Below are 12,428 nucleotides of genomic sequence, written 5' to 3'. Positions count from 1 at the left end.
GGCCTTCCGGAGGTCTTGGGAGCCGCAGCTGCTGGCTCCGGAGCCTTATATCTGAGAGGACAGCTCCGCCCCTTCGGGCAGCCGCCGGCTCCAGGGGACCCTAGGGGAGGAGGTCGCAGGGGAAGGAGAGCGTGCTGGAGCAGCCGTGAGACTGTGTCGTGGCCACAGGCAGTGCAGCAAGTGCACATCTTATATGCGGTTGTGGGCATGATTTGTGTGGCTGAGGATAGGGTGGGGTTGGGGGGGTTAAGCTTGTGTGTGAGGTTGGATATGATTTTAAAACTCTGAGTGTGTGTGATGTGTGAGCAAGAGCTACTGGAGGGTGTACATGACTGTGATTGTGTGTCTAGGTCAGATTGTGTGGCTCCACGTGTGCCTGAAATTGTATATGGTTAAGCCTCTTTGTGAGGTTGTAAATAATTCTAAGATTCTGTGTGTGTGTGTGTGTGTGTGTATACACGCACGCACACACCTGCATGGGAGAATGGAGATGTACATGATTTCATGGTTGTGTGACTTTTTGAGATTCTGTGGCTGTGTAGATGCTTCTCTGTGCAGGTGTACAAAAGTGTGTTAGCTCCTGGACCACTGTGTGTAGTTGTAGGAACCTGTGACTTTGTGGTCTGTGCAGGTGCTTCTAGGTGGCTGTGTGTGTTTGTGTGTGTGGTAAGGTCTGTGCAAGGTTGTGAATGGCTGAGGGCTTGTGTGTGAAGGAGGCTGGGTGCGGGAGGTCCATGAGTGTAGCCCTGTGTGGATACGATGAAGATCCAGTGTTCTTTGTGGACCCGTGTGTGTGTGTGTGTGTGTGCGCGCACGCGCATGCTCGATTGTGTTCCCCTCCCCAAAACAAAGCCACCCTCCCTAAACCCGCATCACGGATGCACCAGACGCCAGGGCAAGGAGCCCCCGCCTCAGAGGGGGCTCCCAGCTGTATGTAAATGCTGCCATCTGCTGGGCGGCCGCGCCCCTCCCCCTTTGGGCCGCAGCTGGGCTGCCCGTTTGGCCTCCGGAAGGTGTGAGTAGCAAATGGGCAGGAAATTCGGTCCTCACAGATCAGGGGCCCGCTCCCTCACTCCAGGATGAATGGGGGAGGGGGGCACCCCGCGCCCTCCAGAAGCTCCTTAGTATTCCAGGACCACCGCAAGGAAAGCTGGTTAGAGCAGATGTTCCAGCCCTCTGGTCCTAATCATTTACTCTGTGCCAGGTGCTGAGCAAAGCCCTTTAGATGGAGTAAACTTTTTTTTTTCCAGAATAAAAAAATTTAACGCTTAGAAGCTAATAATTATAGGGGGAAATACAGGTTCAATTATATGCGTACATATTTTTCTTCTGGAGAAGGTGCTCAATAAAGCACAGCCCAGTAGAGCCAGGCATACAGTAAGTGCTCAGTCATTTTTAATGAATGAAAGAACTCAATCTAAACAGTTTTCTCATAATCCTGAGGACGGGAGTCATGGAAGGGTTTGGAACAGGGGAGGGCCATGGTCAATTGTGCAGAACATCCCAGGTTCCTTTGCACAGGTTTTTCTTCTACTTGATATATTCTTTCCACTTCCTTTTAAATTCTGTTCTTACCATTCAGACTTCACCTCCTATAGGAGGCCTTCCCTAACACCCCCCAAGGGGGTCAGGCACCTCTTCTGAGTTCCCACAGCCCCTGGGGACTCCTCTATCCGAGGCCCAACCACTCTGGCCTATGAGGTCTTTCTAAGCACAAATCTGACCATGTCCCTCTCCTACATAGACTCTTCCATGGCTCCCCAGTGCCTTCCAGCTTCTGAAATTCTAAGGTTGACACTTAAGGCCCTCCCTCCACATCCCCCTACTCAAAACAGGTTCTGTGGCCCCAAAGCACAGAGCCAGACCTTGTGGACCCCGGTTACTGGGAGGCAAATTAGGGCCTGTACTGGGGTAGGTGAAGGAGTGAGCCTCCCATTATAGGAACTATTCAAATGAGATTTGGACAGCTATTAGAAGCTGTGGGAGAAGGCAAATTCCTGCCCTGGATAATAACTGGGGAGGTAACAGTTTCCAGGTCTGAGATATCTCAAAGATTTTAAAGATTGTAAAAACAGCCAGCCTTTATTGAGGGTTTCTGCCAGGCATGATAGTGTTTCATGTGAATTCTCTCAAGTCTGTATGTGTACTTTAAGGGATTTCCAAGCATCTTTTTGGCTATCTAGGACTTTTCCTTATGTGCCCACCTTAGAGCCCACAAAAGGCTATGCTGAGGTGACATCTGCAAAGACCTGAAGGAGGGGAGGGAGTGAGCTATATGGATCCTGGGAAAAAAACATTCCTGGCAGAGGGCATAGCAAGTGCAAAGGCCCTGGGGTGACCATGCCCGGCACACCCAGATATCCCCATGGTTTGTCTCATTTCATTCTGGTCTCTGCTCAAATACACCCTCCCAAGAGGCCTTCTCTGACTGTCCCATTCAATCTAAAACAGCACTCCTGCTCCCAAACCACTCTATCTCCTTACCATGCTTTTCTCTATGCATTTATTTTACCCCGAGAAATATCTGACCATTTTGTCTCCTCCATGAGAACATCAGCTCCTTTTTTTCTAGAGCTTTTTTTCTTGTTTGTTCACCAATACACCCTTGTGCCTAAAATGAGGCCTGGCAGTCAGTACTTAGGAAATATCTGTTGAGTAAGCAAATGAGAGGTACTATTATTAACCTCTTATGAATGAGCAAACTGAGACGCTTGAGACCTTGCCCAGGGTCACAGGGCTTGCAAGTGGCGTGCAACCTGGGAATTCAGCCCCTGCTGGGATATGCCTTAACACTGGCCCAATCGTGCCCACTGGATGACGCCCTAATGCAGCCCTAGCACCGAGCATTTGATATAAACATCCTACGCCATGTCATGTAAGCAGCGTCTCAGAGGCCACCTGGCACAAGTCAAACCCTCTCCTCCCCTCCAGCTTTAAGCAGGTGTGACCTGACAGACGGCACCATCCCTGAACCAGCATCAATGTGGGGGAGAGGCCTTGGAGGAACCCACTGGACACTGAAGCATGTGCCACCCAGACTGCTAACCTTAACCCCCAGGGCCATGGGCCAATGGACAAACGTACTTCCTCCTTTCATGCCCCGTGGGTGGACAGATCTGAGTCACATTTCAAAAGGCTCCTCAGAAGGCCCCATGGGTCACCCCCTGTGGTCAGCGAGCACTCACTTGTGGTGGCTCCCTCCGTCCACAAACTCTCTCCCCAGGATCATGTTCCCCAAATACATTGCTTTCAGTTAGGAGTTTCCAACGCTCAAAGCTACCTGCAAAGAAAACACAGGCCCTCCCTCAATCCTGCAGACGCTCTCAAGGTAGGGAATCCTGAGGATATCGGGGAAACTCTCTCCTTGATCACAAATGGTACACCTCAGGGTGGGGGTGGAGGGCTGCAAATGTTACTTATTTGTAGACATCTTTGAGCCTTGTTTAAAAATCTAGAGTTCAAGTTCAATCTGGCCCACACAGTTTCAAATACATTTTAATTATTTTCACAAATACCAGGGAAGGGTTTTTAAAAGTATCTAACTGGTACTAGCACTAAATGCTGGCTGGAGCAGGAGACGCTGAGACAGCCGGGGGCAAGCGACTGCCAAAACGGTACAGGATATTTCAGTCTGGGAAGAACCAACATGGCCTGGTAACAATAAGCCCCACTGAATATACATGCAGCCTGAGCATGAGCTGTCCCATTTACTCCTCGCAGCCACTCTACTACAATGGGTATTATCATCGCCCCCATTTTAGAGATGAGGAAAGGGAGGCAGAAAGGTGCTCCCAAGGTGCATACAGCTACCATCTGAGTGCCTACCTGGGGGGCCTCACTCAGCCTTCAAGCCTAGCCTATGAGGTAGGTACTATTATTTCACAGATGTGGAAACTGAGGCACCGAGAGGGGAAGTAACTTGCTCATTTGCTTGTGATCACACAAGTCAGGAGGTGGTACAGCTTGGAGCTGAACTTGGATTTGGGTTTATAAAAGTCTGGAGGGACTTCTCTGGCGGTCCAGTGGTTAAGACTCCACGCTTCCACTGCAGCAGGCTTTGATCCCTGGTCAGGGAACTAAGATCCATATGCTGTGCTGCTGCGCGGCCAAAAAAAACCAGTCTGGAACTCAGCACTCTTAAATAATACCCAAATGTGCTGTCCGTTGCAGGAGCCAGTAGTCACGTGCAGCTATTTAAATTAATTAAAATGAGACAAAATTAAAAATCTCATCCCTCAGTTACCCTTGCCACGTCTCAAGTACTCAATGGCCCCAGGAGGCCACTGGCTGCTGTACCGGACAGTGCAGATACATGACACGGGGTACACATCGCGGGAAGTTCCATTGCAGAGTGCTGCTACAGTCTGTTTTACTTAGGAGCCAACATTTTTAAATTGGGAGATTTAATATAAACAACCCCTTTCCTGGCTTCTACTGAAAAATCATTAAGATCAAGCAACTCTAGGCCCACCTTCCCACAGGGCCATGGTTGGCAGAGCTGAGCAGCAGCCGCCCTCTTGAGATGGGGCGGTCTCTGGTCCACCGAAGCCCCATGCGCCCACACGTCACACATTTACACAGCAGCCTGGCGGCTACTTGTATTTCAACCCACGGTGCCGTCCTCTCTTCTCTTTTCCATAGGGAATCTGGGGCCAAAGAGGGAGATGCACTTTCGCAGACCACGTGGCACACGGGAAGACACGGCTAGGGCAGGGCCCTACCCAGGTTTTCGGATTCCCAGGCCGGAGTTAAAAACCAACCATCACCCACCAGAGTGCTCTCGCTGCTCGGCAGCTGATCGGCCACTGTGGGATGACCCCTGAAGAGTCCCACACTGCACCCTGATGCCCCCCATCTGGAGACTCTCCGGACACGGCAGTGTGGCGTCTGGGATGAACTTTATTGGACATGTGGTTGGCCAAGCCGTGGTCTGGGACCACTGGGCCTGGGGCCCAGAACCCAGGCACTGAGTTTGAGGAGGCCCAGAGGTCAGGGCTGTTTGGAGCGAGGCCACAAGCGGCTGGTAAGGGAGCCAAAGAAGAGGTTCTGCTTGCTGGATTTGGAGAGCTCAGCCAGCCGCTGCTGCTCCTCCTGGAGTTGGGGGCAGACAGAGAGGGAGGGTCAGCCCAGGGGCCACCTTCCTTAAACCTTTGCCCAGCCCAGACACAGGATGCGCCCAGACCCTAAGGACCCAGTTCAGACACTGGCAAAAGCCAGCTTTGAGCCACAGAAGCCCAGACTCAAATCCCAGGGGGCCTGTCCCCTGAACCCTGGGAACCTATCCCAGGCCCTACACTGGACGACAACATCTTGCTCCCTAAGCCCCCAGTGCCCAGTCTTGAGCCCTAAGACCCCTGTCTGGATGCTGAGGGATCCCAGGCCCAAATCTCCAGGGATTCCTCCTTTGGGTACTCAGGAGCTCTAGCCAGGAACACAACCCCAAACTCGATCAACCTCAGCCTAGACTCCTGGGAATCTCTTTCTCAGACTCAATTCATATTCTTATCCCCACTTACAAATTAGAGGATCACAGGTCATCAGAACTCCATGCCCAAACCCTTGGGCCAAGTGTCCAAGGATCCCTCTTCCCAGACCTGATCCAAACCCCCACCCCACAAAATACCAGGACCCCCAGACCATCAAGGCCTCTGGACCTATCTCAAATGCTTGGCGTTTCCTGCCTCCTGTGCTCAGCGCAGGCTGCAGAATCAATTCGCCCCTCATTACAAGGGCCCCCTGGGATGGGTGGTGTGAAAGAGAAGGGAGCTGCTCAAGGTCACACAGCCGGAGTGGAGACAAGCTGCTCCAGGGCTCCGCTTTCAAGAGCCTGGGGAACTGACGGTGACACCCCCCACCCACGCTGGGAAGCTGAGGACTCACCTGCTCCAGCCGGCTTTGCCGCTGTTTGAAAGCCTCCAGTGGGTCTTCCTCCAGGGCGTAGTGCTCCAGCACAGTTCGGACATCCTCCACACCATTCAGAGCAATGGCTGTGGGGATAGCAGGTGGGGGTCAGCCAACTGAAGGTCAGAGGGAAGTGGGGCCCGCAAGGGTAAAGGTCAGACCGGGGTGGGGTCAGAGCTACGTGGAACATTTCTCAGCAGTCTAAAAGGGATCCCTTGAATATTCCCAGGCATCCCCTAAACATTCCAGAGGAGCATCCCAAACATTCTAAGAAGCTTCTAAAGACTGCAAGATGCTCATGGATCTCCTGCATCGCAAGTCCCTGGTTTCACATAAAAAAACAAGCCAGAATCAAGCATCTTATCATTCCTCTTGAATGTCAAGGGCTCCAGGGTCAGAGGCCAGGAGGTCAGGGGTCAGCCTCACTCTTCAGGAAGGCAGATAGGTCCAATAAGACCCGGTCATCGGAGTTGCCATTCCAGGGCCGCAGGGCGACGCCGTTGTAGGGCTGTAAGCGGAAGGCTTCCTTCTTGCAGTCCACGACTACTACTCGGGCTGGGTCCCGATTCAGACACGAAATGTCCTGGAAGTGGGTGACAGGTCAGGTCAAGGCCTGTGCTCCTTCCCTTCCCACCAGGAACCCAGAGAGGAAGAGAAAGGTGGACAGACTACACATGCACTTGGTATCACACACTGGGATCATCACGACAGGGCCTCCCGAAGACCAGGCTGGGATGAAGACATCAAACCTAGCAGGGAGCAGAGGAGCTTGTCACACAGATTCCTAGACCCAGGGCCTGGTGCACAGGCAGGTTGATTTGGAGGTTCCCTGGGGAGGGAGGTGGGCACTTGTGTATTTAACCACTGCCCCAGGTGATTGTGACAAGCTGCACATTTGTAAACTTCTCACAGATAGAGGTGCAGACTGATCCACAGCAACACACAGGGAGTCACACAAAGGCAGGTACCCAGACAGACCCTTCAAGACCCTCAATCACAGCCCATGTCCTTCTGAACCTTGAAAAACTACACAGACCCCCAGACCCACCAAGACACAGTCAGAAAGCCAACAGACACCAAGACCCATGGATACTTGGACAAAGACCCACAAAGAGACCCATTCACAGCCCCACAGACTCCTGGACCCCTGGATATATCATAGGTCACAGCAACAGACCCCAAGTCAAATTCCAACACAGTCTCATTTAAACTATTATAATTACATAGTCCCAGAGACACTCAGCTCCAGATACAGAGACAAAAATCCACTTCCAAATTTCATGTCCTTACCCCGTACTCCCAACTGTTTTCTTTGGAGAGACCCCATTTTCCCCTGCTCCCACTCCCAGATTCTGGGACAGAGAAAAGGGCATAGAGGCCCAGCCCAGGCTGGCGGCAGGCTAGTGTCCTACCAGAATCAGACCTGGGGCAGAACCAGAAGCAGCCGGTTGCTTCTCAACCAGAAACAGGTTGAGGCTGGGGTCAGAGCTAGGTCCTCTTTCCTTTGGGAAGTGCCAGCCCTCCCCCAAATCCCAGAGCCCCACGGTGGTGCCCCCACATGGCACCTTAACATGGTGCCCATCCATGTATCTTGTGGCGTCCCGGAACAGGCGGTAGGAGATGAAGCCGTGGGGGTCCACGCTGTCGATGAGTGGAAAGGCAGTCTGGGGGGTGGGGTGGGAGGGAGAACAAGGTCAGGCTGAGCCTTGGCCCTGCAGCTCTCCCTCAGCCTCCTGCCACGTCGACCATCCCGCCCCTGCCCCGGAGGCCTCACCATGCCAGTCTCTGACGTAAAGATGACGATTTCATACAAAGGGGCGAGCTGTTGGAATAAGGTCTCGATGCCTGGACGCTTCTTAAACCTCCAGCCAGTGGCCAGCTGGAAAGGCAGTGAGAACAGTGAAACACTGAGACCCGGAGGCCCCTGTAGCCCCAAGAGGACAAAGACCCAGTCTCGGGGGATTCCCGGAACCAGAGTGCTCTCTCCGTCTCTGTGGCTCTTGGAGGGGTTCAGGAGTACACGGCTGTGACTGAGGGTCTAGGAGTCTGGAGGATGTGACTCCCCTATGGCACTTACTGTGTGCCAAGGTACACTTACAACCACCTCTGGGCTGCGGAGTAGCACAGTTGAGGGAAGCAAGGCAATGAGGGGTGATACCTCTTCCCCTGGATCACAGAGTAGAACTGGGGCTGAACCCCAGCCTGGCTCCAGAGTCTATGCTCTTAACCACATCATCACAAGCCGGCCACCCAGCCCTATCTGCTGTCCCCAACCCGCTGCCTTCCCCAGGACACACCGACCACTCAGGGTGCAAGAGGACGCCAGTGAGCTCCAAGACCAGTGTATACGGTGGTTGGTAGTACGGCTCCCGCAGAGGGTCTGGGAGAAGGCAGGGGCTGGTGGGCTCGATGATCATCTGTGAAAGAGAGACATAATGGGGGCACTCAGACAAGGAGGCAGGAGGCTGGGGGTGAAGGGATAGGGACTGGGCCCAGGGCTCCTGCTCACCTGTCTATAATCTTTGAAATATTTGTATGTCCGGCGCAACTGCTGTACCAGAATTGGATCTAGGAGAACACCAGGGCACAAAGGGATTCCAAGATAAGCCACTGCTCAACCTTCCGGACAAACCAGGGGTTTATTTATCTACCAGATACAAACAGATCTACATACCCACCTGGTTTGAAACAGCTCATTTCCGAGTACAAAGGTAAAAGGCAATGACATAACTAACTGCCAGGTAGGAACAAATGTTTTTATTCATCTGTCAAGTTTTAATCTGAATACTTATATCCACACACCACCCCAGGTATAAAATAGAATACTTATACATCTGCCCACTTAAATCCCACATACATATAAATAAATCTGCTGACATTATGCCAGTGTATTTAGTCCATTTTGAACCTCTAGGTTTCCAGATGTGCCCACTTTAAGCAAGTATGTGAAATCTAGTTAAGCCACGATAAACATATACACACGTCTGTATACTTTAAACTAGTGGTTCTCAACTAGAAGCAGTTTTGTTCCTCGCTTCCCAGAAAATTCTGCAATGTCTGGAGACATTTTTGACCGTCACAATACTGGCATCTAGTGGATAGAGGCCCAGGATGCTGCTAAACATCCTACAATGCATAGAACACTCCCCTACAACAAAGAATTATATGATCTATAGTATCAGAATGGCTGAGGTTAACAAATCTTGGATAAATGAATACACCAAATCCAATTTAAAACAGAAATCTTACATAACTACCTTTTTCAATACAATATTTTTAGTGCAGTTAAACTACTGTCTGTGGGCCTGCCTTTTTGAAACCAAAATACCAGAACACTACTTAAGCTAATAAACACACACACTTTAAAACTACAAGTTTACCTGACCAACTTAAATCAGTATACTGCCTTGTTTAAACTAGTATGATTCTACATCTGCCCAGTTAAAACAGCATACTTACCTACCTGCCTAGTTTAAAACAATCAGTGTACTAACATGCCAGTTTGCAAACATCCCTACCACAAACAAGTGGCTTTCTGGACCTACCAATTTTATATTTCTCTTGGGAGGGACCAGGTGTGATAGAATTGACAACTACTCTCTACTATCCAACTTGTCAGAAGCTCCCTAAGAGCTGGTTAATCAAAAGGGGGAGGAAGGAAGAAGGCATTGTTTTGGAAATGAGGAGCTGGGTGGGGTAGGGGCCTGGTGGGAAAAAAAAGAGGCTGTCATAAAGAAGGGGGTGAGGGGCTGCAGATGCTCAGATCTAAGGCACAGGAAGTCATGTGTCTGGCATAGAAAGCCCAGTTCTCCCCAAGCACTCCCACCCACCTAGGGTTCCCCTCCCCCATCTATCTGTCCCTGACCATCTGCTCTTGGGCTGAGGGGCCAGGGAAGGGGATGGGAGTTCTGTATGCCCCTCCCCTCAAGCCATCCAGCTGCTGACTCCCCTACCTCCCAATGGAGGGGTGGAGGAGCACCAAATGGGGAGGGCACAGTAGAGAGGGTCAGGGGACCCCAGAATCTGTGCTTGTTTACTCACCGTTGTCGAATTCATCGGGAATCTGGGAGGTAGAGAGAAAAATGGAGGGTTTGCGATGGCAGAGGCAGAACCCCATCACACCCAGAAAAGGAATCTCCAGGGCCCTGGCAAGAGTAGGCAAAGGTCCCTGGGAGGGAGAAGTTCACTGCAGACCAGAAATGAGCCTGAACAGGCCAAACGGGAGGAGACCCACAGGATGGGACCCCTGGTAAGGCCTCTGGGTCTCTCTCCCGCTCACCTTGGCACCATTTTCATCCACAGAGTTGTTTCCTGTAAGGCAGATAGTGATAAATGAGAGGACTGAGGGTCCAGTCTCCTGGGTTTTAAGGAAGGAAAAGGGCAGGGGGCCTAGCCTCCTGGGTCTGAGGGAAGCGGGCTAGAGCATCATGGCCTCCTGAGAGAGAGGAGGGGGCTGGTAGCCAGGATACCTGGGCCTCTGAGACAAGAAGGGCTGGGGCAGAGTCTCCTGGGTCTCTGAGGAATGAAGGGACTAGGGGGAAGGCTGGAGTTTTGGGTGCTGAGGGAGGAGGTAGCTTAGGGGGCTGGGCCTGGCCTATCCTTCCTCCTCTTCCAATTGACTCCCCATAGCTTAGTGCAGGAACCAACTAGAAAGAGTAGAACGTTGGGTAGAGGGGTAGTAGGGAGACTTCCCTCATTTCCAAATTCTAGTTGGCTGCCCTACTGAGGGAGGAGCCAGGGAATGAAGACGGGAGACGCCCTTAGGGGAAAGAGAGGGAAGTTCCCAAGCAGAATAGAGGGCCAACAGAACAAAATTGGTGGGGAAGGATATGTTCCTCACCAAAAATATAGATGACGCTCGCGGTCCCACCAGCCCCGAGCAGCCCAGCAAGCCAGAGTGCGACTTTTTTGGCATAGCTGGGACCCTCCGAGTTCCTCTGCTGCTGTGGCCCCTGGGCCTGGGCCTTAATGCCTGCTCGGCTCCCAATCTCTGTAGCCTGCAATTGAAAGGGGATAGGTTGGCCAACAGAAGAGAGAAAGAAGGTCAGGGTGGTTTGGGCACCCTGGTCTGAGAAGAATCGAGGTTGGGAGCCAGGAAGCAGCCACCCACATGGCCTCCAGGTGTTGTGTCCCTGGAGGGGCAGGCAGGAGACTGGGTCTCTCAGAAGGGTCAAGAACTAAACTGTCTGGCGCCAGGATCCCAGGGGTTCAAGAGTTGACAAGCTCTGGTGCCCTGGATCCCAAAGGCAAAAGACTGGAGGGCCTGGAGCCGGAAAAAGCAGGGCAGGGAGATAAGATGAGGGAGCCCGGCTGAACACTGGGATTCCTGGAGCAAGGTAATGAAGGACACTCAAGGGGATAGGACGGGGAGTTAAGTCCTCCGGACGCCTGGGGCTCACAGTAGCGGGGTATGGAGGGGGAGGGAATGGGAGCGGGGCCGGAGGGGCAATCGCTTGCTGGGGCTTAGGGCACGGAAGTAATGGACCCGGAGGTCAGAATGACTGGGTCTCTGGCAAGATGGAGGCAGGTCGAGTCAGAAGCCCGAACATTTACCTCACCACCACCACCACCACCACCACCACCACCGCGGGGGAAATACCCGCAAGGCCAGGCTGGGACTCCAGCGTCCCGGGCCCCTCCCCCTCAAGTATTACCTGAACAGTCACTGAGATGGGGGAAGATGACTCCCCTCCCCCGGCGCCCACGTGCGGTCGAGGAGGTGGGGTCCAGAGGACGCACTTGAGCCCCCAGGCATCTAGCCCGGGACGCAAGCGCTGCCTACCCCGGGAAGCGGGGAAGAGACCCAAAACGCTGGCAGTGTTCCATTCAGCACCCTGAGGTGCTGCGTCCCAGAACCTCCGGGCGGCGGCGGTCCGCCTGGAACTCCAGGAAGGAGTCCCAGCACCCGGAGGCCACCCCCACCCCCACCCCGCTCACCTGGTCCGGGGCCCGAGGGGGCGGCGTCGCGAGCCTCGCGCATAGCCCCCGCGCGCCTTGCCGAAGCCCGCTCCGCAATCGCAGAAACGGCGCCGCCGAGGCCGCCATCTTGCGCTGACGCCACGCTGCCCCGCCCCCTCACTCTCTCTCCCCGCCCCAGGCCGGGGCCTCGGCCAATGGGTGGTGCAGGGGTGGGGCGGGTGGACGGGAGCCCGAGAGAGACAAAGGGCTGCAGGCGCACTGCCGCGGGCACTCCAACTAGGACTGGGAGGCAGCCGGCACCACGCCCCCCTCGCGCCGGACGGCGTTCCACCGCCCACGCCCCAGGTCGGCGCCGGACACCCACTGCTCCGAGGTGAAGCGGAAGCCCTAACGGAGGGACGCAATGGGTGCTTGATTTGTCCTAAAACCTGAAAGCCACCTTTACACACCTTCTTCCTCACGTGCGGCCCGGAGGCCTCATCCGTCTTCCTTCCCATTCTCCGAACCCTTTCTTGCCCCTCCTCCCGTGAGCTTCTTAAAATGGGTCTGGAAAGCCAGCCAGTTTCATGGAGGTTCAGCCAAAAGAGCAGCTGCCGGTATCTGGCGGA

The 12,428-nt window shown here is 53.5% G+C and overlaps 1 protein-coding gene across 1 annotated transcript; it reads right to left on the bottom strand.

Moving 5' to 3' along the window:
• Positions 1–4,881: 4,881 nt before the first annotated feature.
• TIMM50 (translocase of inner mitochondrial membrane 50) lies at positions 4,882–11,982 on the bottom strand. The gene is made up of 11 exons (XM_061172554.1): positions 11,839–11,982; positions 10,742–10,898; positions 10,181–10,212; positions 9,943–9,964; positions 8,411–8,469; positions 8,199–8,318; positions 7,676–7,780; positions 7,467–7,565; positions 6,328–6,484; positions 5,881–5,987; positions 4,882–5,091 (listed from the first exon to the last, which is right to left on the bottom strand). Exons 1-11 carry the CDS (start codon positions 11,944–11,946, stop codon positions 4,990–4,992), a joined length of 1,068 nt encoding a protein of 355 aa, XP_061028537.1. The 5' UTR covers positions 11,947–11,982; the 3' UTR covers positions 4,882–4,989.
• Between the last annotated feature and the right edge of the window lie 446 nt (positions 11,983–12,428).

This window comes from Eubalaena glacialis, chromosome 18 (genome assembly GCF_028564815.1).
Source record: "Eubalaena glacialis isolate mEubGla1 chromosome 18, mEubGla1.1.hap2.+ XY, whole genome shotgun sequence".
NCBI classification, from domain to species: Eukaryota; Metazoa; Chordata; class Mammalia; order Artiodactyla; family Balaenidae; genus Eubalaena; species Eubalaena glacialis.
The sequence above is the reverse complement of the archived record's forward strand: the minus strand, read 5'-3'. Positions and strand labels throughout refer to the sequence as shown.